General features: G+C 37.9%; 1 protein-coding gene across 3 annotated transcripts in view; it reads right to left on the bottom strand.

The window, feature by feature from the left end:
* The window catches only part of BICC1 (BicC family RNA binding protein 1), a 97,589-nt gene that overhangs the window by 42,244 nt on the left and 28,775 nt on the right, over window positions 1-26,570 (bottom strand). For 2 of the 3 annotated variants that reach the window (XM_048944858.1, XM_048944859.1), the window contains exons 2-3: window positions 22,938-22,984; window positions 8,338-8,407 (exon numbers count right to left, since the gene is read on the bottom strand). In XM_048944858.1, the coding sequence (XP_048800815.1) occupies window positions 8,338-8,407; window positions 22,938-22,984 (117 nt within the window). Of the gene's footprint in view, window positions 1-8,337; window positions 8,408-17,374; window positions 17,481-22,937; window positions 22,985-26,570 lie in introns of those variants that run through there. The other variant, XM_048944860.1, reaches the window with a different exon arrangement.

The raw sequence follows: 26,570 nt of genomic DNA, 5'->3' as shown, positions 1-26,570 counted from the left end.
CTCAGAAAAGTCACAATTGAGCACATCTTTATCATTACTCACAGTATAGGGAATAGGGGTGCTCTGGTGGCATGGTGACAAAAAACATCATGTCTATTACTACTGTCAGATGCTTTGAATTAATGCACCAGGATCCTGCTGCCACTTACAGAGGAGGAATAACACACACAGAATCGCACAGAATGGCCTGGGAGGGTTTTCAAAAATCATGAACCTCCAACCCCCGTGCTGCAGTCAGGCAGGGCCACCAACCTCCACATTTAATACCAGACCAGGCTGCCCAGTGCCCCATCCAACTTGGCCTTGAACACCTCCAGAGACAGGGCATCCACAGCCTAAACAGCCTGTGCCAGCACCTCACCACTCTCATAGTCAAGAACTCCCCCGACATCCAACTTAAATCTTTCCTCCTTCAACTTAAAACCATTTCCCCTTGTCGTATCTCTACCCTTTCACAAGAGTTCACCATATGGAAGAGTTTCCAAAACCTCTCCTGTAATAGCTCCTGACTGATCCACATGCAGCCAGATGGAAATCCCCGCTCCTCAGACAGCAGGTGCTCACAGCTCAGAACTACAGTTCTGACACAAAGGCCTCAGCACCTCCCTGCTCTTACTGTTAGAGGAACATCCCCCTTCCATTCCAGGCATTCCCACACTGCCCTGTGACTACCAACAGTCAGCCTGGATAGGTAGCACTATCTGCTGGCAGACTTCACACTGGGATGTGGAACATCATTTACAGTCTCTAGACAACAAGCAGCATAGCGTTATGCCATTTGAACTGATGCTTCCACCTATCTACATTGACATCAATGCTGAGACAACAAACTGTTGGAGTCTGAACATACACGGATAAGTAAGTTAACTTGTTTTTTAAGCACTTACACATCTATGCACCTCACAGAACTTCAGCTTTCTCTTCACACAAAACTTGCACTATTTCACATCCCTAATTAAAGCCAATATAATAGTTCATCAAAAGCTCAATGCAATGCTGTAGGACTCCAAGGGCCCGAGCAAAATACATGGGAGTAAAACAAGGCTCTAAATAAATTAAGCAGCTTTTCATAACAAGGAATTTAAGGTGGGAAAGTTACCTGGTCAAGTCCCATGATGTGTTATGTCTTACACTGTCCATTTGTTTTGCTTTGTCTTTTCCTGAGAACAGCAGAAACTACAATAACTTCAGCAGCAGCATACAGGGAGATGAAGACAGGTCAGGAACAGAAGTTGACCAGAATGATCAAAGATCACTGCTGTTTGCTGCATTAACGCATCTGGAGTATTTGGCAGTTCTTTGACACAGTATCACACCTTCTTTGGTGGGGCTGCCTCAACACTTTTGACTGACATGAATTCAGTCACAAAACACATGATTGCATTTACAGAAACTATGGACCACTTCTGCAGTAAGTTGTAGTCTTTACTATGGTCTTCAAACTTGAGAAAAAACTTTGCTATGTGATAAAACAGCTACTGCCAAGCATAGAAGCAATTGCAGTGTATTAAGCTTTGTTTCCCATGTCATTTTATACATGTTTTCAAAGGTTCTATACAGTTACAATTAAAAAGACTCATTTTAGAAATGAATGACATTATAGGACTTCTGTGATATGCAAGATTAAGTGCTTGAAGAGCATCACCACAGTTCACATGATCGAATTCCCTACAAAAACAGCAGGATTCACTTATTTTCAAAGAATTAAGACAGTATTAAGTGTCAATAGGAAATTTAGCCTTTGTAAGAAAAAGTTCATACATTTTTGGAAGTAAATAACCTATCATTTTTAGTAAAAAAAGTATGCCCTGATGTTGTAGCTGAGGTTTACACACATGAAAACTCCCCTTCCCAACCTGAGAGTTAAACAGCAATTCACCAAGTATATACGAAACAGATGAATTTGAAGAAGTTTATGGCCTCAATCTGAAAATATAAATATCTAAATCTAGTCTGTGAACACTCAAACTTACTGTGTGTATTCACAAAAGAAAGTTGCTTATTTTCCTCTACTTACATATACACTGGCACATATGGTTTTATTCTGGGCTAGAATCATTTTCATCACGAAGAATTCAGTAACCCCCCACATTACACTAACAGCTATGATGCTCATGCAGAACAATGCTAGTCTGATATCTACACTTATGTTCAGAAAAGTACCAAAATAGACTAAAGATTTTTTTCCCCCTCATCGTTTTATGTGATACCAGTTTCATATCTCCAGATTTAAAAATAAATAAATAAATAAATAAAAATAAAAAACGGAAAATCAATTCATGTTTCCTCAACATTCATTTCTAGGAATGCTTTCAGAAGTGCTCTTATAACATTGTACAGAATATAAAAATGATGGAAATGAAAGCATAGACATTTAAATATGTAATTCTTACTACTAACATCAAATCTGTTGTCGTAACTACATATGGGATTGTGGGTTGTGAAGTGGGTTTCTTCCCCAAATGGTTTCATCCTTGTTTCAGAGAGCAGTCAAATAGACAAGAAACACCACCACCATGCCCGCAAACAAAACAAAAGTTTAAAATACCTTTGAGCTCAATGGGTTTTATTAACAGATGTCATGTTGTCAACACCAGCAGTTTTTCCATAACACAACTACTTACAAATTGAATTTTGTTCTAATTTAGGTTAAAAAGTGAAGCTGACAGTGCACATATATGCACTGTGAAAAAGAGAGCAACTAATCTCTCTTCACCCTATTTATTCAGTCATAAATAACATACAGAATAATAAAGCCCAATTATGGCTGTAAATACACTAAGGAGGAATAACATATACAAATAATGCTTGAGAAAGGAAAGCACTAGACTTAAATTTCTTGTTTTTCTCTTTCATTTCATGCATATAGATGCACACATATAGCACTACATTATATATTTAAACTGCAAGGTCATCAAGTCTTATAGCTGCCAAACTGCTGGAAACAGTCTACAGTTTTCAACATAAGCTGTTATATAAGACAGAAGTAAATAGTCTAAACTATTAGGTAATCTTCAGTTACTTTTATGCTTGTTTGACTAAACTCAGACTTGGCCAAATTCTTGGGTAAAACTGCAGTTTATATAACTGCTCTTTGCAAACATGCCAGCTTCTGAAGTACACCAAGTCTCCTGGTATTTAGAAAAATGGTTATTTAACTTACAATTTAGTAGCATGCTCTGGAACCCTTTTAGTGTTCCTGCATCCTCAATGATCACTGGAAGTAGAGAAAACTACTCGTTTATTCCAACTTTGCATTTATTACAAATTAACAGCAACGCAGTGAGGAACTCCTGCTTTAAGAGTGCCAGACCACTTCTTTATGCCACACACTTCTCACAGTACTCCACGTTCCCCGCTGGCTGCACCATTAGTCTCAGTTCTAAGTATTCGTGAGGACAAGGACCATTTCTCTGCTACTACATCTTGGTACAAAATAGTGAGTATAGTTTGTAAAGGAAGGAAACAAACAGCCAAGTCTGGTGAGCAGTTCTCCTCCTGTGCCTCAGGTTATGCTGCATGGTAACCACAGGCCATGTGTCAAAAGAGCACGAAGAGGGAACACTGCAGTTGTCTATGGAAGAGATGTGACAGACATATTCAGATCACATGCAGAACACTCCTGCCTTACCTGTACCCCATTTACTTCCAAGGGAATCGGCTCACTGACTCGGATGAAAATATTCTGTTCAAATACAACCATTCATGTTTCATCTGCATCTATGATACACTACAATAAACAATTCTGAGGTGTCACTTAGCTTTTATGCTGTGTTTTACTTAAATCTCCATTTGGGAACAGCAATTCCACCTTTGTGTGAATCTGGGATTCAGCTCAGTCCCAATAGCTGCAATGGTCAGGGATGCATTTGCATGTTATGAAATGAGGTAATCTCTCCAAGGAACACGTGTAAATCATGAAGTGTCTGCACATGTGACACTAAAAACTGGCAAACAAAATGCTGAACTGCTTATATACAAACCAATCATCCACGTACAGTATTTTATTACCAGAAGTTCAGAAACACTGGACTTCCCCTGTTCTCTTAGTTTACTTCATGTTTCCTTTTATCACCTTTTGTAATCTCCTCAAGTGTTCCCTGCTCCAACTCTCTGAACTCGCTCCTGCCAAGTGTCACTGATTTTCCAGATGAAGCTATTTGAGGGCCTGTTGTTGGCCATACGTGTCTGCAGGGCTGCCTATGCTCTCAGGACACACATTCTAACTTCTTGAAATACAAAGGCACAGAGAGAAAGAGTAAAAATATTACGAGGAGGAATCAAAGAGATAAATATGCATGAAATCTAAACTCTAAAATCCAACTCATTCCCCAAAGTTCCTAGAAAGTACCTTAAACTGCCAACATGTGCTGCTGCTGTCATACTTTTCATCGGCTTACACGGCTTCCATGCATTAGGCATTACAAGTTCACTCAACCTCAACCTTGTAACGAACAAGAGGGAGGATGAAGTGTGGGTTCAATCAGCTACCAAATGCACAGAAAGACATATCCAACAGTAAAAATTACTTATAATTAGTCTTAATCCATCCATGACAATATAAACAGCAGCAACAGTGTAAAAAGAAAGGCTAAACAAAACAACCGGACCAAGAAGAGGGCAGAAGTATTTGGAAAGGGATAGGGCAAACATTTTAGATCTATCACCTAGAGTTTCGTGCCCTGCTGTGGACTTGAGTATTACTGAATAAATCTTCTCAAGACAATTAACAGCACTCCTAAGCCACATTAACCATCCTAGGGGGAAGATGCACATTAACTGCAAGAGGGTAAATATAAAAATTCCTCTGTCCCAGTTAGATCTGTAATTCACTGAACTTGGAAAGATCTGAAACCTCCAGAAGATTAGTTGCTGGTCAGCCCTGAACTCCAGCCCTTGCATCCCAAAGGCACATGGCTCAGAACATAAATTCTGGTTGTTTCAGTCACTGGCAGAGAGGAATTGGGCATTACAGAGCTATTTCACAATCTTTTGCGTCCCTCTCTAAAGCCTTAATGATACAGAATCTCTTTGAAAACATGAACAAATAGCTTTCTAAAAGATGCTACTAGAAGACTACCTGTGCGTGTGTTTTCTAAACGTGCATTTCAAAATACTTTACCTCATCACTTAAGCAAGACTGCAGCATCTGGTATTCATTAAAGCCAGGAAATTCCTGTTTCAGTCTCTGTGTAACTATTGAGAGCTGATAATTGATTTGTGTATTCTAGCCTTTGTAAAGAGTTTTTTTGGTTTTTTTGTTGTTGTTGTTTTTAAGCAGTTTCATACTGAAACAGAATTTTTAATTATTAAATGGTTTAAATTTTATATACAATGAGTCCCAGACACAGGTATTTTGCAATTCAAAAATTTTAGAAAACATTCATCAAGCCCAAATGAACGAACTCCTATGACAATACACAATATATAGCATTTCACAATTATTACTGTAAAAGTTGCAGTGAGTATATATGAAGTAAAAAGTAGCAACTTAAAGGTTTCTACCCTGAATGTTTCATCTGTTATCACAAATTTCTCCTCAAAGGATCAGCATAAGATGCAAGGGCTTGTACAAAACTTCACCTTCAGATCCTTTCTGAACCTTATTATGGTTAGATTGCATACAAATTTCAACTAATGTGCCGTAATTAGGAAAGAAATTGGTATGCTGTCCTTCCTGGAAAGGCATCAACAACCTCAAACAAAGAGCTGACAACAGCGAGAAGAGAAAATACTTCATAGTAGACTGAACATGACAGAAGCTGCACAGACTTAAGTCTACCTAATGATTTTTCTTTATCTTCTGGAACTAAAATGAATGACCAAAAGCCACATATACCAAGACAGTACGATGCCACTGAAATTGCAGGCAAACTACCATGAAAAGTTACATGACAAATGGGGTTAGATGTGATTATGCTAGCATACAAGATACAGCTGGGCTGCAACACTGAGCACCAGTAATTGCTTCTCCCTCACTGAATGACTGCTAATCAGGCACTCAGTTTCCAGCCAAGGAGATGGCAAAAGATACGATGCTCTCAGAGTTCAAGTCCACTGAGAGCTGGCCAGTTATTTGTTTCAGACTCCCCACTCAATCACAGCATCATTAAGCAATGCTGGAGTATGTTGAACACTTAGAGTATTTTCCCCATATAAACAGCTGCTGTAGCCACAGATGGAAAGTTACAGAATTGCAAACAATTGACACCAAATGTAAACAGAATATATAAACTACTCTTTATTTCACAAGAAATGGGAACCTCTGGGTTAAGGGGTTCCTTGCACACAGACTGTAATTTATTATCTTAGGTATATATATACACAACTGCCCAGAATAAAGCTAGTTAGAGAGTAAGAGCCTTAACTCAAGAGCCACCCTGCAGTTCACAGGCATTTGAAACATTATTAGTAGCTCAGCATATTGCTCAAATGCCTTATTTGCAGCCCATTGCTATCTAAAATTTCTGGCATGATGGCCTTCCAAGATAACCACTCACTGAAGAAGCACTCAGTCTGCTCAGCTATATTATGCATTTCTTCTTCCCTTCGACTGGTTTTTGATTGTTACCAGCTCATAACTTTCAGCTATTTTATTTCCCCTGGTATTTAAATTCATTCCACATACTTACAGAGCCTCACTTACAATCTAACATTTTGTCTTGGAGATAAAAAGAGTTTAATTTACTTAATGTGCATTTTTAATTATTGACCCAGAATTCCAGCCAGCCAACTCTCTCATCCCTTTTTGTGGCCTTTAACCCACGCTTTTCAGTTTCAGAACTAGGCTCATTTAACTTGGCAAGAAAACAAATGCAAGCACTGCTTTATTTCTTTCCTTCCGTTAAAAAAAAGAAAAAGCTACTATCATCCAATCATCATCTTTCTCTGCCATAGTTTTCTGAAGAACTTTTGCTTTGCTTGGATTTGCAGCAACTTAGTCCCACATATGAACACACATGCACAATAACAGCATCTTTTTCCACCCTGAATTCTTGCTCCCTGTTTTCCCTTCTCCAGTTCTTTTTTCCCCTCTAGACAGGTGGAAAATTCATACTTCAAGAGTATGTGGGATAGTACCTCAGAGACTGAATCTCACTTTACACGATGTTCATAAACCTGTATGTTTCTAAAGAGATTATTTTTCTTCTCATAAGACCTTTTTCACTTACAAAGTTTGGCTACAACTCCACCATTACTTTCTAAACAAGCCAGAAGTTATTTGAACTCCACTTTCTCAGGTTTAAATATGTATCAGCCTGAACAAAAATAAAGACAATGTTGAAAAACGTTCCTAGTTTCATTATTTCTCTGCAGAGAAGGAAGTATTATTACCATTCAACTGCATTTCTTTAAGAACAAAACCACATGGCAAATTTCAGGAAGATTTCCCCAACAGTACTCTTGATACATTTTAGTAGGCTGAATATTTAAAAGAGGCACAACTTCAAAGAGATAATACTAGCCATTAGCAAGGAACCTAATTCAGTTTCTTTAAGAAACCAGAGAATCATAGACTTTCACTGTCAGGAATACAAAGGATGTATGTTATCTCAACTGGTTTAACCAAAACACATCATCTCAATCTATACAGACAAACAAAACTAAACAGAAAGAGGAGACAGAATCACAGAATCACCCGGGTTGGAAGGGACATCAAGGATCATGTAGTTCCAACCCCCCTGCCTGGCAGGGCCACCAAACATACACATTCAGATCAGGTTGCCCAGGACCCCGTCCAACCTGGCCTTAAACACGTCCAAGGACGGGGCATCCACAACCTCCCTGGGCAGCCCGTTCCAGGGCCTAACCACTCTCCTAGTAAAGAACTTCCCCCTAACATCCAACCTAAATCTTCCCTCCTTCAACTTAAAACCATTTCCCCTAGTCCTGCTGTTGTCAGCCCTTTTGAAGAGTTTACTCCCCTCCTGGGTGTAGGTTCCCTTCAGGTATTGATAGGCTGCAATGAGGTCACCCCGCAGCCTTCTCTTCTCCACTAATATACATTACCAGAAAAATGAATTAGATTTGGCTACAATAAAATTGTTTAGATTAGATGTAGAATTACACAGAAGTATGCGCGCTGAAGACAGAAGTAGTTCAGTGCTGACAAAAAACCTGCAGAAGCACAAGCTACTTAAAGTACACTCGTACACCAGATATTCACATAAAGTTGAAGATTTCAACAAGAAACTCTCATAATAAGAAAAAGATTGAAGTGAAAAATTTGTCTGCTGTTTGTAAGGTTATTTTACAGGCAGAATTTCTTGTTCCACGGTTTTACTCTTTCAAGAACTCGTCCCGAACGGTATAAATAAAAATAATGAAACACTGTACCTTTTTTTGATTTTGCTCCAATCTTCAACTTCGACGGCCAAGCAATCTGTGTATTTGTTTCTTCCATGATCTGTGAAAAAGAAAGTATTTAAGAAAAATTGATTTTCTACTGTTCTCCTACAGAAGATAAGAGCACACTCTGACAAGACTTATTACTATATACAATCATTCACTGTTGCTATTAGTCATAGCTAGCACAAGTAATTGACTCGTATCACTGGTGATTACCTTGAGAAGGCTCTTTGGTTCTGTACAAATCCTAAAAGCAAATCAATAATCACAGAATGCTTTGGGTTGAGAGGCATATAAGATCATCTACTTCCAACCCTCTGCTGTAGGAGGGACACCTCCCTCTAGATCAGGTTGCTAGTCAATAACAACCTACAGCATAATGCTGCTCTGTTGTTTGCATGAAGTTCAAGAGAGCAATACCAGGCCCAATGTGCTCCAAATCTACCTTAAAGCATATTTCAAAAGGTTTACAGATTAGTAAAAATACTTTAAGTTACCTTTAAATATTTTCTAAGCACAGACCATTAAATTCAAAACAAGTCCTTTGAGATGTCTAAAGATGTAGCTGCTTGCCTTCAAAGGTTTTTCGCTGTGCGATTTTTTTTTTGCCTCATCTTGACCTAAGTGCAATTTTATTTTTTTTAAATATGAGGCTGTTCAGAAACCAGAAATTTTACTTACCACTTTAGCTGCTCAGATAATAAGTTTGACAGTATTTAATCAAACACTGTGCAATCTAGCTGTAAATCTCAAGCTAGTTCACAGAAAAAGAAAACAAAACTTTGCAAGCACACACGCACCTCAAAAGCTATCTGATCATTTGGCTCAGTAGAGACTTCTGTTGCCTTTTTTGCTTTAGAGAAAAAATCCACCAGGTAGATAATATTTTGCTAGAATTTAATAATGACAGTTACAATGCATTACGAACACATTTAGCATTAACATTGGAGAAAGAGCCAAACGACACCAAAGACTTCACTGAAATTCAGTTCCAAAATACACGGGTCGTGTCTCTACTGAGACTAAAAAGCTCTTCTGTGTTGAGATCTCATCAAGCAGTGTGATGAAGCACCTCTCACTGCACTAGAGATGGCAGTGTCTGATCAACATGAGTACCAAGATAGTATTTTATCTGGAGAAAAAAAAAAAAAAAAAAAGGAAGATCTGCCCATATTAGTCCATGACAGGATGGTTATATAAAACGTCAAGAAAACACATCTAATGAAAACAAACAAATACCACCCCAGGCTGGATCAAACAAGGTGTTTTTAATGAATTTGCTAATTATAGAAGACCCTGATAAAGTTTATCTGGAGTAAGTTGTCCAGTTCTGTTGTTGCTGGACAAAATCCTGTCTGTGCACCAAGAGAGTTGTTGGCTGCTGCCCCTGCAAAAATTTCAGTAATCAGTTCCCTCAGCTAACACTCTCACTAACATCTTTCAGTAACAAGTACACAAGCATTCATCATAAATTTATGCAGTAAACTAGGAAAAAACACATTAATTCAGCTGTTCTTCTAATCTACACCTGATTTACATAAGTAGGAAAGACATAGGAAACAACAAAGAGAGCTTTTCAGATGGCAGCTCTCAGGGCTCCTCCTCCATAAAGACTATTTGTTTAATTTCTACACAAGCAGAGAAAACATAGGAATGCATTCTTTGGATTGCTTATACCAATGACAATTATAAAATTATAATAAATGAAAAAATAAAATAAACATGGATATTATCCAAAAAAGTCAATTCATTCATGATGAGGGTAAGGGAATCAGACAAAGAGAATTATTTTACCGTTTCTAGTCATTGGTAAAAAAAAAAAAAAAAACCTCAAGCAATAATTAAAAAAATTAAGTCCAAAACAATTAAAGTCACTTCCAAGAAGAAAATGTAATAAGAAATCAGCTGCATCACAAATAAATTTTCAACAGCAGTATAGATCAAAATTAAGGCAGACTTTGCTAAGAATCGTTAACTCTTATCTTCTCCACTCAAATCTCTATACACCAGAACTACTTCCAGATCAGCACACCACTTGGAAAATCTAGGTGTTAGCCACATCTCATTATACTATATTTTTTGTTTCAGCAACTATTAGATAATAAATTATAGATGAAATAAGACATTTCAAGGAGAAGGAAGTTCTATCAGCAACATATACCTGCTTCTCACAATTTTCCAATCCAGATGTGAAAAACACCATTTCCAAGAATCCACATTTAAACAGAGGGCTTTAGGCCATGTTATTCCTAATTGTACAGCAGGAAAAGAAATGCACAGAAAATAGCAAGGAAGAAATGAAAGGAGAAGGGAGATGCTGAAACAAAAGTTCCAACATAAAGAGGACTACAAGAGAAGAAACAAAAGTGGAGAGGATAACATTTGTCTTGAATACATTTGTCTTGAATAATGCTCATGTCCCACCAGTACTGTAACTTCTCAAGGCTGGGAAATTTGTTAAAGAAATTAAACCCGTCATACTTGTCACAATAAACCAAAAGAAAATCAAAGTGGCTTCAGAAGTGCACACGTTCTGAGGACATACAAAGATGCACAAGACCTTCAAAGGAAAAGGAGTTAACTGAGTTAACTACCAAGCTCTGAGGTTGTCTGCCCAATACCTTCAGGTTCTTCTCAGAACGCAAGCCTAAGTACCTTCACATTAGATGAAAAAGAAGGTTCACAATTTGGTCACTACAAAGATAAGTTTATCTCCTGTATCAGTTATGCAGAAAAATGTCTGTATGCATTTAAATTATGTGCATTTATTGAAGTTTAACCACAATCAGAGCATTGCTGGCTTTGAACTCTAACCAGTAAACTTCTTAATAAATTCCAATCTGAGCATAATTATTTACCATGTATTTGAAAATTACATTTATATAACAAAATAAAAGTTTCTGCTGCAACACTTTTTCACCCATGAAAATAACCTCATCTGTCAAGCAATTTGAGAATCAAAAAAAGGTCTGCCACAAAAATATCCTGTTATATTTGAGAAATCGGGGTTGTCATAGGAACCCTTAAGAAGAATTGGAGCTGCATGTCAAAAATAAGGCTTATATATTACAACAAACAATAGCTAAAGAACTTTTATGAAGCAGATCAAAACTGCAAAGAGATGTATTTTTTTTATTTTTATTTTTTAATACTTACTGTATGTGGCAGGAATGCCACAAAGAAACCAGCTTCTTTTCCAGCTGCTATATTTGAAATTCTGCATAGTATAGATGACTGTTATCTCAGCTTCACATTTTACCATTCCAACTTACTCAGTTTTAAGTGCCCAAAAGAGTAAGACCCAGGATTTTTTTTTCTTTTTCCATGAAACAAACTTGGAATCACTCCATCAAAACCTCAATTGCATGTTGCAATGGGATACTTTATTAGTGAAAACTCAATGTTACACAACATACTCTGAGAACAACAGTGCTACTCTCATGTTAACAAAACAGAAGACAGAACTTGCTCTGCCAGCAATACACGTATACACATATTATATTAGTACAAATACATCAGTTGTAAAACAGGATTCAGTCAAGGGATGAGTAAATTTGAGTTCCTCATCACGTAGATTGCTGAAGATCACTTCTAGTCAGGTTTCCCTTCTTTTCACATTAACTAAGTATCAGGATTTGCACTAATCTATAGTGCCTCAACCTTGAAGAATCAACTGACCAGAAGGACTAGGCACATTTGTCAGCAAGATTTAACCACACAGTAAACAAATCAAGGTGGTTCTTAATGGAGAAACTCTTCAGTTATTTATCTGCCTCTTCTTTCTTCTCCCCTTTCCCAGAAGAAATCATAGCATTTATACAGCCGAAAGACACAAGTAATACATACCGTGAAAAAGACACAGAAGATGACACAAGATGTGGGAGACACAATCAAAACAAACAGGGCTGTGCCCTGACAATGAAAAACTGGCTCTAGTTGCAGATCACTGAGTTTTTAAAGAAGAAAAAAATAAAATAGAGACTTACAGCTCAGACAGTTGGAGGAAAAGCTTTCACCCTCCAAGAACTGCAGCTACTTAGAACTTATTTGAGAAATTTATTGTTTAAACACTTGGAGAGCTTTTACATTAAAACAGCTGACTTTGGATGAAAGCTGGAATGCTCTCAAAGGAAAAATGAAGTAAAATTTTCTTTAAAAACACAAACATTTCAGAATTCAGACAAAATAGATGAAGAAAAGGCTTTGCTTTTCTTATAAGCAATACGTTCAGTGGCAGCAGTTTTATTATAATTTGTATTAAACTTTAAGGAAAAAAAAAAAAACAATTTTCCTGGCGCTTCGGTTTATCCATCGCACCTATTTCTGTATCAGTCCTTACTCATGGTGCAAAAAAAAGTAAAAAAAAAAAAAAAGGTAAAAAAATGAATCTGTCACTTTTCTGTATGTGCCAGGGCATCTCTGCAATTGTTTTTATGTTGAAGTTAAAACAAACAAACATACAAACTAGTCCACTTGAACTGAAATAACAAAAAGGAACTTAAGAAAATCACAGATGTGGCTATCAGTTGAAACAAGGAAAGGAAATAAACGAGTAATTCATTTTGTGAACAAACAACCTCTCTCTTTCAGTATGGGAAATCAATCTCCTCAGTTCAACCTTGTTAACTACAACAGAAAAATATGACAGCTGTTCTGAAATTAATTCTTCCTATTTTATTATGTTATCCCCTGATGCCAGAGGCAGATGTTGGTCAGGTGGCAGTAGAGATTGACCCTTCTTACCAATATTTCATTACATAGAATTGCCATGCAACAGATGCCAGTAGAGGGGCAGTCTGACACAATGGCATCTGAAATGGAAGTGAGAATGGGGCAAAGGTGCATCACTCAATTCCTCCATGTGGAAAAAATTCACTGATGGTAGCTGAACATTTAAGCAGAACAAACAATGGATATGAGCAGAGTGAGTTGGTAGGTGGAGCATTTCAGCAATGACGACAACCACTTGAGAACGAGCCACATTCCAGATGGCCGTGACACACAGCTGTCACATCACAAAGTGAAGAGCATCCAATCAGTCAGCTCATCTGCAAAATTGGTGGACTGTGATCCACCAATCACGGGAATCAAGGGAATCATGTACAGAACTGAATATCAGCTTCAATGCACTGGAAATGATGGTGGCAATATTGCAATATCACAAGGCTTGTGCCAGGCAAGTCCCAAAAATGTTCACACAGGAAGAGAAAGAACAGCACATAAGTTTATCAGGTCCTACTGAGCCAATACAAGGCTGAAGGTGACAGTTTCCTGGGTTGCATCAATACATGTGTCACCATAGCAAGTCAGCATCATAGCAGCAGTCCACAGAGCAACAACATGAATTCTCCATCAGAGAAAAAAGTTCAAGATACAGCCCTCAGCAGGTATAGGAATGTGTACTGCCTTTTGGGAAAGGAAAAGTGTGGTCCATCTGGATTTCTGGAACTGGGACAAACCATCAAGTCTGATTACTATATCATCTATCTGTACCAACTATCATCACCAACTAAGCTTAAGGTTTAAAATTCCAGAGTCAGGCCAGAGAAGGCAGCAACCTCTCTCTTGCAAAACAAGTGTCAAGTCCCATATCACCTGGAATACCGCGGAGCACTTTGACAATCTTGGCTGGACTCCTACTCCATCCACTGTATAGTTTGTATTGGGTGCCTTCTGACTCCCATCCATTTGAGTTGATGAAAGGTAGACTGCACAGGCAACATTTTCCTACCAACAATGCTGTCATAACAGTTGTGAAACAGTGGGTCATCTCCACCAACGTAGATTTTCATGAGCGCATCATGAGCAGCGCTCTTTATTGCTGGCAAATATGTATAGCTAAATGAGGTGACTTTGTTGAGAAAAGAGTGTTTTGTGGCTGAGAATTTGCTCTCTCAGAGTTATTGTGCTCTTAGTATCTCTTGTAGTTTCCATGCAAATAAATAGGAACCATTACTTTCAGAGTCACATACAGGCCTTTTCAAGGCACAGTGCACTGAAACAATGAAAAATTATAGGTTCAAAAAATAAGTTCAAATTAAATTCCTATTTTAGAGAAGTACATGTATCACAATCTGCATTTAAGAACTTTTTATTTAACATACTGGAATAGGTTTTGCAGATAGGGTTTTTTTTTCATGCTATTAAAAAAGCCTAGAAAGCAATTAAATTGTATGCCTACTGGTAGTTCTTATTTGTTTGTCCAGGCACTGTTTTGAACAGCTGAGTTCTTGACTTCAAAGTAATTTCCTTCTAGGTTGCCTAATTTAGACGTGAAAAACACACATCCCTCTAAGGCTTAAATCACCAACAAAACCCCAGATGAGTTTAGATGGTACTTCAGCTTTCACTGCCTTATTGCAAGGAGCTGAAATGGTAACCTATGGCCCTCAGAATTCCACATGCTTAGTATTGTGTCAGTAAGAAAATCACTCTGTTGAGAGCTCTAACACACAACCCAAATCACTTTCAAGCAAAGAACTTGAAAGGAGTCAGATGTTCAAAGCTAAGTCTCTTGCTCAGTGACAGCCATGGCAAGTCTGCTGGTCACAGGGCCCAAGGGCGGCCAGTGCTGCAAGAGCAGCTTTGTCTCTGTCACCTGAAATGGCACTGAGAATTTGTGTGAACATAACTACTGCAACATACCTTGCTTTCAAATATCAAACAATGGAAGTTAACGTGAAGCACTTAGTTTTCCCACTCGGAGTGTTTCACAGGCCAACATGCACCATTTCTGATAACAAGCCTGTCTAAGGACCTGGTGACAAACATTTCAAGCTCAACGTTCTGCTCTAAATAATCTTAGTTAAATACTAGAATAACCAGCATTCCAATACAATTGAAGATACTTTTAAGTACTGATACAACATTCCAGTTAAGCAGAGACAACGTAGGCAACAAACTCCCATTTTGGTTTGTCACTAATAAATAGAAATCCTTTCTCCAACAAGAACTATCTCCAGTATTCTCAAGGCTAGAGGTAAAGTTACTCCCTGCCAAGTCACTGGCGCAGGCAGATAGGGCAAAATATTAAGAAGTTAAACTCAATAACTACAGACTACCACATCCATGAATATCAAAATCACTCTCGTCTCTGAGGCAGTGTAAAATAGATGGATGTGCAGCAAAGGAAGATACTTCAAAACTATGCAATTGGATAATGCAAAAGCAGAGTAATGATTCAGTGCCATTTGTGCAAGGTTCTGCAAACAGCAATTTGAAGATGAGCCTTCCAGGTACAAGGAAATGAACACATGCATCCCTTGGAGGGGGGGTAGAGCTATAACGTTTTCCTGTATTATTTTCCAACTGCTAAAAACCCCAAATATTTTTTACAAAGCACTTGTATGCAACTACTCCTTCTAGTAGTAGTCCTTCTAGAAGACTAGACCTTGGCAATTTTACCTGTCTTTGAAAAGGCTAATATTGAAATGATTCTACAGACTGTCATCTGGGATACCCGACATGGATGAGGTTAAATATTGGCAAAGAGAAATATTATATTATTCCACTGTGAGTTATTTATTCCAGGATCAGATCAATTTGATCTTCACATATGAATTAGCCCATTTTCTTTCAATTGATTTTAATTTAAAATTACCTACATTAAATGCCAAAACAACCTCATCCAAAAAAGTGAAAGTATTTCAGAATTTTCCAGCTAATCTAGATTCAGGTATAAAAATGCAACAAAAACACATCTCTCTTTCCAAATGGAATTTCTATAGTTTCCAGCCAAAAGCAAAAATATGAACATGCTTTCCTTTAACTTCTCATGACCCATAATTTTGTGGCCTGCATGTACAAATGTTGAGACTTTCACAAACAAGCCAAGCAGGATGTTTTAAAGGACTACACCGTAGCCCAGATTAACAAAACACACACTAACATCTTTAGCGCATTTTCAGAACCTGTTCTTAACATAATTATCAATAAGGTAATCACATGCAGAATGATGAAACAGAGAAGCTAAAATTAGAAAACAAGATTAGCATCATTTGTAGTGTAGCAATCTAGTCATAGTACTGATCAATGGATATCAGCTTTTAATACTTCAGAAAGCTATTTAATATATAGTAAGTAAAGGCAATTAAGGTAGCAGCTGCAAACAAGATCAGCTTACACTACAATATCATCAGATTAGTACCAGAGGGTAAAAGAACAAGCACACATAGCTTTTTTTTTTTTTTTTTAAACCTACAGTTTACCTAAAATGAACTGGGAAAGTAATTTTTAAGACAGGAGTCCACTAAGTATTGCTGCTGCAATCTAAAATCTAAAAAAAAAAAAAAAAAAAAAAAAAAAAAAACAAAACTAAACTAAAAACAGCACTAAGCAAACCTCCTGCACCAGTCACGTTCACTAAACTCTGTACTTATTTCCTTTATAAATACAGTAGGAAAGAAAGTTATCAGTCAATTGCCCTTACCTACAGAGAAGCATTTATGCCTTACCTTAACTTCATGTTTTATGAGCCCTCAATTGAGATATTAATCCAAGATCATGCTTTTCTTTTGACTCAATGGCTAAAACAATGTATCACAGAATCACAGAATGGGCTGGGCTGAAAAGGACCACAATGCTCATCTAGTTTCAACCCCCTGCTATGTGCAGGGTCGCCAACCACCAGACCAGGCTGCCCAGAGCCACATCCAGCCTGGCCTTGAATGCCTCCAGGGATGGGGCATCCACAGCCTCCTTGGGCAACCTGTTCCAGTGCCTGACCACTCTGAGTGAAAATATATAACCTTTCAACTTTTTTTTTTTTTTTTTAATGAAGAACGCACAAAAAAAAAACCCTATTAATTTATCTGTTACAACATTAATTCTAAACAGTACTAGGAGAAAAAAGCAAAAATTCATCTGAGAATATTACTTAGCAGTGACATCCCACAGCATGCTGCTGGAAGAGCAACTGGCAGCCAACTCTTCCCCCCCCCCCCCCCCCGCCAAGTAGAACAGGCAGTTTCCTTCCCACAAATCCAGAACCCAGTCTATGTTACGAATGTGCATCATTCTCACTCACCTCCTCTTTCAACAGTTTCACAGAAAGAATCAAGGCATTTCATGGTCAAAAATCCTTCTTCTGAACTTTCTAATTGGAAAGAATTAAGCATCTCAGTGGGGACTGTGATGACAAACTTTCCCTTCTGTTGCTTTAAACTGCAAGAGATCATGCACAAAATCTGAAGTATAGCAGTGAGAGTACATAAATTAAGACCTCCTCATCAACTAAACTGATTCATTTGGATCTCAGGCTGAGCTCCACATCATGAAGCAAATCTTCACTCCATTGAAAGGATCAAAATGCCCTCTCCTGACAGAAGAAGTTAAGCACAACAGCATCAGCAGGGACAATCAGTGCTCTGAAGTGACCATCACATGTGAAAGCCTTAATAACTAGACCCATCAGACAGCATTTCCATACTGCAGGCTAACTCTCAAAATCACTCCCACTATATCAGAAGCAGCAAAGATTAAGCTAAAGATCATGATTTTTTTCATTTGCGTGTTAAAGGTCTCGTGAGTACTCCATTCCCTTAATGGAACAATGCTACAGTAGAAACGTGACAAAAACTTTTCTGCAAGAAGACAGTCTTCCCATCACTCAGGCTTCCCCAAACTAAGTGAAAAGTTCAAGTGAACATACTAGCTTTACCTTTTTAGTAAAACTGAACTAACCTGAATAGTCTCTTCGTTCCTTTTGTTGCAGTTTCGCTAAAAGGGGGACTAAATTCTCAATCTCATGATTTCTTGCAAATGCTGACTACTGATATTCTTTCAACTCTCTCATCCATACCATTATCTTGGAGCCGCCTCTCTACCTTCCTGGTAAGCTAACTGAGAGGAAGTTAAACAAATTAGAAGCTCGTGGCACTACCGACTAACACTGAAACAAGTACTGGGACTGTATCACCTTTGCAAACCTTTAAACACATGTTCTGAGCTGAAAGTCTACATACAATTTAACACTAATGGAGATATATGAATTGATTCCTACACAGAAAGATTGAAGGTGTGGAACCAGTATCTGCAAGTCACAGCTGCTCCTGGTTCTTGCAGTTCAAATATAAAGCCCACAATAATGATGGTGCATAATCAAACATGAATTCAATATATCTAATTAGCAAAATACATAGCACTGGAAGAAACCTGTAGTCCAATAGCAACACTAGTGCCATCAGAAACGAGAGTATAGCCTTAGGGAAACGTTAATTACAAATACAAAGTTTCACAGAAGTCATGGATGAAGACACATGCAAACCCCATCAAAAGTTTCTGCTGAACGATTGTAATCAGTCTGGGACATCTTAGTTTCAGGTCAATGATTAATACCTATGTCTCAAAGTGCACTAAAACCATCCACATTTAGAGCTTTACCTACACACTTCATGTTCGAAGATTAAGAAGCAATACTGACCAATTTCCAGCATGACCTACAGCAGACAGAGACATCTTGGGTTACATTTGTATAAATACGTACTTACAAAACCATTCATGTACACAATAACTCTGTCAGCATACTCACACATGCACTTTGCAAAAGTTCATGTCTGCCTAACATCATCCCAACAAATGCTCTTCAAAGAATAAACAAGTGAAAATAAAGAATTCTGTAGAACACAATACTGTTACCTTAAATGAATTGAACTTGAGGCTGTTTCCTTACTGCCTCTTGCTATGAGAGTATCCTAAACTGAAAGTAGTGTACGCTCATTATTAACTAATTCATTAGTTCATACATTCATTATTAACTAATTCAGATGACAATTTCAGTCTGATCAACAAGTGATGAAAGATGCAATTAGGTATGTCTATCTGTGCTTAGTTTTTTTCTTTAATCTTCTATTGTAGTGTTTCTCATCTTTATCCTGGAGAAGTAGCTAGCTTTAAAGGATAGTTTCACTGATTAACACTTCTAAATCTGCAGTACGTTCAAATGTCTGACTCATTTTACAAAGAAAATGAGCAAAGAAAACCCTAGCTTTCCTTTAGACACTGAACCACATTGCAGTGAGTTACACCCGACCTACATTTAAGCACTTGGGCTGAACCCCATGTGCACATTTCCAGAGGCCCTCTTTCTGAACACAAAGCCCCATATTAGCCTAAGAACTCCAGTCAACTGAATCCCAGCATTCTCCCATCAGCGTTGTGATTCAAGTTCTACATGCACTGATGCACTGAGGAATTTCAGAGTTAGAGGTTATCATTTAGCACTAAGATTTCCAAATATTAGAAAAAGATAGAGACAAGGCAAGGAGGCCAGAACAAAAAGCAAGCAGAAATGATGTATTAAATTCCCCTCTGTCCATGCAGCCAACTCTCATCTGTTTTGGATTACCAATTCCTTACGGCAGAGACCCATCACCTTCTTACATTTTACATGAAAGTGCCATGCATATCTATAATGCTACATAAATTATACGCTCCCTGGAACAATGTCCTGGCTTTGTCTGGGAAGGGCCTTGCTAGCACATGAGGCGTGAACCAGATGTTACAGAACTCAATGGAAAAATTCTGCCATCGACTGCAAGTGGGCTTTGGATCAAGTAATAATTTTACATTAACTATTACTCATAGAAGAAATAAGAACAATAATAGAGAGAGCAAGACCCAAAATTATATTTTGCATTAGCTGTTCTGTGTAATAGCAGCCAACCAGTTCATGCTTAATTAATATTACCTGTCACTGAATCACAAACCAGAGTGATTTGGAGAGAAAACTATTATTTATTTAAGTAATTAGCAACTGCCAAGGGTTTTGAAAAACCTATTAGACTATGTTAGGTCTTCCCCCAACTCTGAAGCAGTAGTCAAGATTAAAGATATTGGAAGCATGATGAAGTCCTCAGATTATTATTAAGTAACACTAGAGAAGAACACTTCGCTATTTTCTTTCTCATATTTAATTCCAGAAAAGTGGAAGTTGTACATCATCACCATCTTGCCCACAATATGGCAGAAATGATGGCCATATTGTCCCACACAGTAAAGAACTGATGGGAACAAGGGCTAATTCTGCAACTCCATCAGCAGAATACATACTTGGTTCTGCTAATATGCTCAGTGAAATGATACCTTGATACTTGAACTGTTATTAAGCTTTTAATGCAAGAAGTTGATAGGAACAGTTCATATCCACTAAAGCTTACTTTATTACAAAAATTAATGGCAGCAATACTGCTTACTCATGTTGGAAGTTCAGTAAAAAAAACTTAGCACCACAAAACTTGTGTTAATAATCCTGGATGAGTTCTGGCTTCAAGCCCAGCTCAGGGAGCATGAGTAACTTCTGTTCCTCCTGACGTCTAACTTACACTAGCTGAGCTGTCTCTCATGGCCCAGCCACCAAGCCAGGCCATCTGTGAGCAATCAGCATTGCCTTGTTGCCTCCAGTACTGGCCTCCTCTCTTCCCTTTTTATCTGCCTCTCTCAAACTGAATCACCTTCTGAGCCTTTGCCCATTGTCACTGAAGCACTCGCATGAAAACTTCTCACACCCAGCCCACTTCTTTTAACCCACAGTAAGTGCAACACATTTGTCAGAAAACATTTGTACTGTCTGAAGATGTTAGACGCAACAGTATTTATGCAAATTACACTCTCAAATCTTGATGTCACTCGTAAGTGGCTCCCTTCTCCTCACCAATCAACTCCGAAGTCTGATAATACAGCTCTGGAGAGGCTCATTTTATAAGCCATTTTAAAAACACCTTCAAATTCATACCAAGTTTCTGAAAGTATTTTCTCCCTTAGCTTCCAATATATTTCCAATGTTTCAAATCACTCTTCCTCACTACACAACCTGAAACACATCAGAAGTCTTCATTTTACCTCCAGAAGCTGCCTTATTCATTTCACATGAGAGAAAGGAAAAAACGTAACCTTGATTAAAGGAAATTGCACAGACAGACTGTGAGTAAGCCATGAGACACTGTCCAAAGATTTTTTTTAACAAAAAGAAAACTTGTGAAGATAGCTTCCATCTGTTTTTATTAGCTGTAGTATCACATGTACGTACAGAGAAGATTCACTAATGTACGTTAAACTACGGAGTTGCTCAGACACTAAGAGCTTTAGTTGAAGTGAACCACTTTTAACCTGTTGCTACATCCACACTCTGCCTAAATAATAACTTCACTTTGGCTTATGCCAAAATAGACATATCAATATTGCTAAGTAATATACTCTTATTCACAAAGGACATTCCATTTTCTATTAAATTCAAAAGAGGATTTTTTGCTATACTAACAACTGTGTAATTCTAAGGTAGATTATACCTACAGTAAATCAAGTATCCAAACACATTAAACATGCAAGTCATTCAACTCCACAGAGGAAACATTCAGCTGTAAGAAGTATGAGCCATTTTACATAAGGGTGAGAAAATATTGTACCATAAAGTGATGTGTAGAACGAAGTACCTGCTTTAAGGCTTTGTTGCTTCAAATTAAAACAAATCCACACATTTTAATAACATTCTAAAGATGAATTCTTAACACATCCCCCATCTGTGCACACTAATCATGAAAATCAAGCAGCACATTCAGAAAACTAACTCATTTGTCAGTCCCAGTGTAGTCTAATGTAATCTAGTGCAAGAATGTAATCTAAGAATCCCATGTAATACTTAATAAAACAGATATTTTGCCATTATCCACACTCCTCCCCCTCCAGCCTTGATCAGGGCATCTGCTGATCTCATACAGGATAAAGTGTTCTTTCACATTTAAAAACATATCTTTTGAAAGTACGATCTCTAAGTATGAACAAAATATAGAAAATAAGGGCAGCCACTTGCTTAACAGACAGCTAATCAAGATGAAGTTTCAAGGCATTTCTGGATACAACCTGAATGTTTACACTGTTTTCTCTGGAGTGCAGAAAGACAAAGCAGCTCATTTTTATTTGCATACTATATGCACTATCTTCATCGACTCAAATACTAATTTACACATTATTCATTAAAAAACCCACGTTGCTTTGTAAAAAGCAATTTCAAAGCCATTACTCTTGTTCGTGTTTCTCTTTGTAGCTGAGTTGCTGTGGGACTATTTTTTCCAGTCCTTCCGTGCCTCTGTCTAACCACAGACATTATTGAAACACTGTGTGGATTGTGCATTTCTTTCTTAAAAGGACTTTGCATTTCTCAACCAAATATTTATGCTTTCAACGATAGCACAATAAGTTTCATGTCATTTCTTCAATAACAGGATGTAGTGTTTATCCACAGACTAAAATGTTAAGACCACCACACCATCTTTCTGGTGAACCCTCTGCTACTAGGGTTTGAAAAACCTGCTACTAGGTTTTGAAAATATTTTCCCCTAGTTTGAAACTTCCAATTGAAGAATAATTAAGCTTTTAAGTGAATTACAGTAGCATACATCAAAGAGCAATACTTATCATTATAGTTTACGGACAGCTGATGGTAAGTAGGTGTTAAACAGCAAAACTGAAGAAATGGATTTGCTCACACAGTGGAAACTGCATCGTAAATTTCACTAGTAGAAATCATGAATAAATAAAGAGCATCATTTTTTGTCTAGTCAGTTGTTATGATAGAATTACAGTAACTTCCTTACCTTCTGAAAAAAGTCTTCCCCACTTTTCCCTTTGCCCTCAGCAGCAGCTGTAAAACAAAAATGACATCTGGTTATAAAATACCTGGGAGAAAAGTTCTAGGTCTACATATTAAAAAATCATCAATGAGCCCATGTTACTGTGAAATTATAACTCTGGGTAAGTTATTTCTTATGCAATAGGCATTTATCAACAACTGACTAATACTTGGAACAACATCTTGTGAGTCACTTGCTAAGGATCAGTTCCAAGCACATATTTATTTGCATAATAGAGCTACTATACATATATATTTTGTAACTCAAATTTAGACCTACGATCACTTAAGTCCAATGATTTATTCACATTGCATGCTTTGCCATGCTCTTCTATTAAGATGTAAACAGAAAGCTGGAAGGGCACAGCATTCACTAAATCAAGATTAAGAATCAGGACCAAAACAAAACTAAGCAGAATATTAAATCTGAATCACATTAGTAAATACCTCTATACTACTATTAACTTTTTCTTAATACCAAAGGGAAATAAAACAACCTCATAGAATACTGACTGCTCTTTGGTTTACTGAGGTTGACAAAGCATCACAGAAATCCAAGCACACTTTCATGCTGTTATATTTGCTTGTCAGGCAGTGAATTTATGCAGTACTCCTTTAGACCAACAGCACTGCTGAGTTACTACAGTCAACACAGCTGAAAAGTTGAAAACAGCCCTAGATACTAGGAACAGCCCCCATTGTACAAACCAGAAGCATTAGCACTTTTGATTACAAGAAGAGCATTCAACAAAGGTGAACTGAAGCTAGAAGGTACACTGAATGGGGCTGCTCTCAACCATGGGCAAATGTGAACTTGTCATGAAGGAAAAATGTTGTGAGCTCCTCAGCCTAGGAGGTTTTAGAGGCTGAAAGGTGAAAGTATTGAGTCCATGAAAACAAACTGCTCAGAGGAAAAAACAGCAAACAACACAATAGAAAAACCATCAACTTGATACTAGTACAGTTTTGTAGGTAAAAAGCACAAAATGGAGAACATCAGCTCCCCCTCATGCTTAGCATGGTTCTAGCTATGTCAAACTATGCAAACTGTGCAAGAGATCAAGTCTGGGGATTCCAGGTCTTGAGCTTCTGTGAGGGAGAGCAGATAAAAGGGGCATCGATGCTGGTGTGTGCAAGCGCGCTGTGCTCTGCAGTCTTGAAGCCACACAGAGACATTTGGGTCAACAAAAAAGACAACAGTGACTCTGGAAAGAGCAGGCAACCACAAACCTAAAAATCCATAGCCAATAAACAAAGCATACAGCCTTAAGAGTATTTTTCAGTAAGCCTGCAGGAAAAAAAAATACCAACAGTAGCATCATTTCAGAACAGGACTTGCAAGCATACAAGAAACTAAGATGCAACTTAGTGGTTTCAAGAACAAAACAGGAATTAGGGCTTGGATTCTCTCCCACCTTAAACCTCTCACTGTGCTCTCGGGTGATGTAAGGGGAACGCTACAACTGTTTGCACATAACATATGTTGTAGCTTATCTGTGTTGCAACTCAAGGCACAGCAACCACAACACAGGGGGTCTTTCAGAAGCAAGATAATTATGAGAAGGATAATTGCCTTTTCTCCCCCAAAAAGGAATGCCTCCAAATGAAATTCCAAGTGAAGGAAACAAAAGAGGGGGAAAAAGAAACAAGTTTCCTGATTGGAAATTTGAATTGCTGAAGACAGTCATTGTCTTTGGGAATTTTCTGTATTTCTCATACGCAGAACAGATGTGCAATTAGCCCCATCACCTACCTTCAGAGCTGTTCCAGCTACTTAGTTCTCTCTGTTCTTTTGATGACACAAGTAATTCCAGACAGAGCAAAAGCCACTGAGGAGGTACAAGATACCTCCTACCCCAGAGGAAGCAATGCCACTGTATTTGAGAGCTTCTCAGAAAGAGTCTCTAACACAAATAGCATGGAGTTTCTTGACCACGAATTTCTATACAACTGCATACAGAAGTCCCTGTTCTTTCATCCAGTGTCAAAGCAGAAGAACCCAGTGAAGCAGTCGACCTGCTGCAGAGTAAATCCCAGCTTCATAAACTGAGGAAAAAACAGTGCTCTCCTCGCCCTCCAAACCCACACCGCCTGTGACAGAAGAGTGCACTGCTGGAAGCTTCACTAGAGCAGGGTTTTTAGAAACAAAATTCAACTTGTGCATTGCAAGCCAGAGGTACTAGCAAGAAAATTGCAAACAAGAGCTAATTCAGACAGCAGACACTTCATAGATGCATGTTGTTTTTACACATCTTTCACTAACTCAGAAATTGCTTTGAAAAACTTTAGGGAGGCAAGTATCAAAACGCTCTTTCAAATGATAGATGGGCCTAATGTGCTTTTAATCAGAGGGTCCAGAAGACAAACTGTAGATGAGAAGATGACAGGGGAGCTGAAGTTGTAGCTTTGAGAATAGACAGATTTTGTTTCAGCTGTAAATACATGCCTTCTAAACTGAATACAAACAAGAGATGGCTTAGATAATGGCAGTGATGCTCTGCGAGGCATTTAAGTAGAATGCTGACAATGTAAATTCCAAGTTTCTTACTGCAAGTTTGTTTTTAATCCAAATCATTCTGGTGACCTGATTTACAGCTTGACCTGACCAGCAACTGTATGACACAACACATGGATCCCAAGAAGCATGGAAGGCAGAAGAGGGAATGAGAGTGTCCTAATAAAGTTGGGGTGCAAATGGCATTTACAATTTTAGTCATTATTCAGTGTTTTCAATTGCTTTACTGTAAAATAAAGGAATGGTCTTTCATTCTAACTGTTAAAGTCTTGTGGCTCCTAACAAAAGACAGGGAAGTCCGTACTGTGTGGTTGTTTGGTTTTGTGTTTTTTTTGTTTGTTTGTTCTGGTGGGGGGGAAAAGGGGGGGAATACATTGAACTTTCACACTGCTGTATCCTAAAGCAGTTCTTCTTTCCTATGTGTCCTTTATGTCTGTGTTCACTTTCATATATAAAATAGCTGCTGAATATTAAGGTGGCCTAACAACATATATACACACACAGAAGAAAATTTAACATTAATAGTTCCTGATATGGTGAAGATTCTACCACCTCAAAGCCTTTCTTTCCCTGCAAAAGTGGCCAAGATTTGTTGCTTCTGAAAATGGGTACAGTTGCCAAACAAGGAAAAAGTTACCTATTTCTTTCTTAATTAAAAAGTAAAACGGACTCTGTTCTAACACCACCAGCTCGGTATCACTGACAGGGAAATGAGTCCCAAAATTATTCCCCAAAATTTTTAATTTTATACCCAAGTCATTGAAAATGGGTTCCAAACTGTGCAGCATTCACTACAGTGAGCTGCAACTCAGCAAGCTATTGAGGTTGACCTCAGTCAGACAAACTGAGATAAAAGCAAGCGTTAATTTGTGTTTAGGGAAGAAAGTCTGATAGGTCACTGCATCCTAAGCTCAACTTTTTTTCTAAACAAATCTTGAGAATTAACCCTGACTTTCAAAACAAATCTTGTCTTTGAAATATCATACTGAGAATCTCTCAGAATTCATAGCTGACGTTCATATCCTGGCAGATTATTTTAGTTATTTCACTAATATTAACTGTAATGTTAATACAAAGCCAACA

The sequence above is a fragment of the Lagopus muta genome, chromosome 5 (genome assembly GCF_023343835.1).
Source record: "Lagopus muta isolate bLagMut1 chromosome 5, bLagMut1 primary, whole genome shotgun sequence".
Classification (NCBI taxonomy): Eukaryota; Metazoa; Chordata; class Aves; order Galliformes; family Phasianidae; genus Lagopus; species Lagopus muta.
Note: the sequence above shows the minus strand (reverse complement) of the source record. Positions and strands in the feature narration are given on the sequence as shown.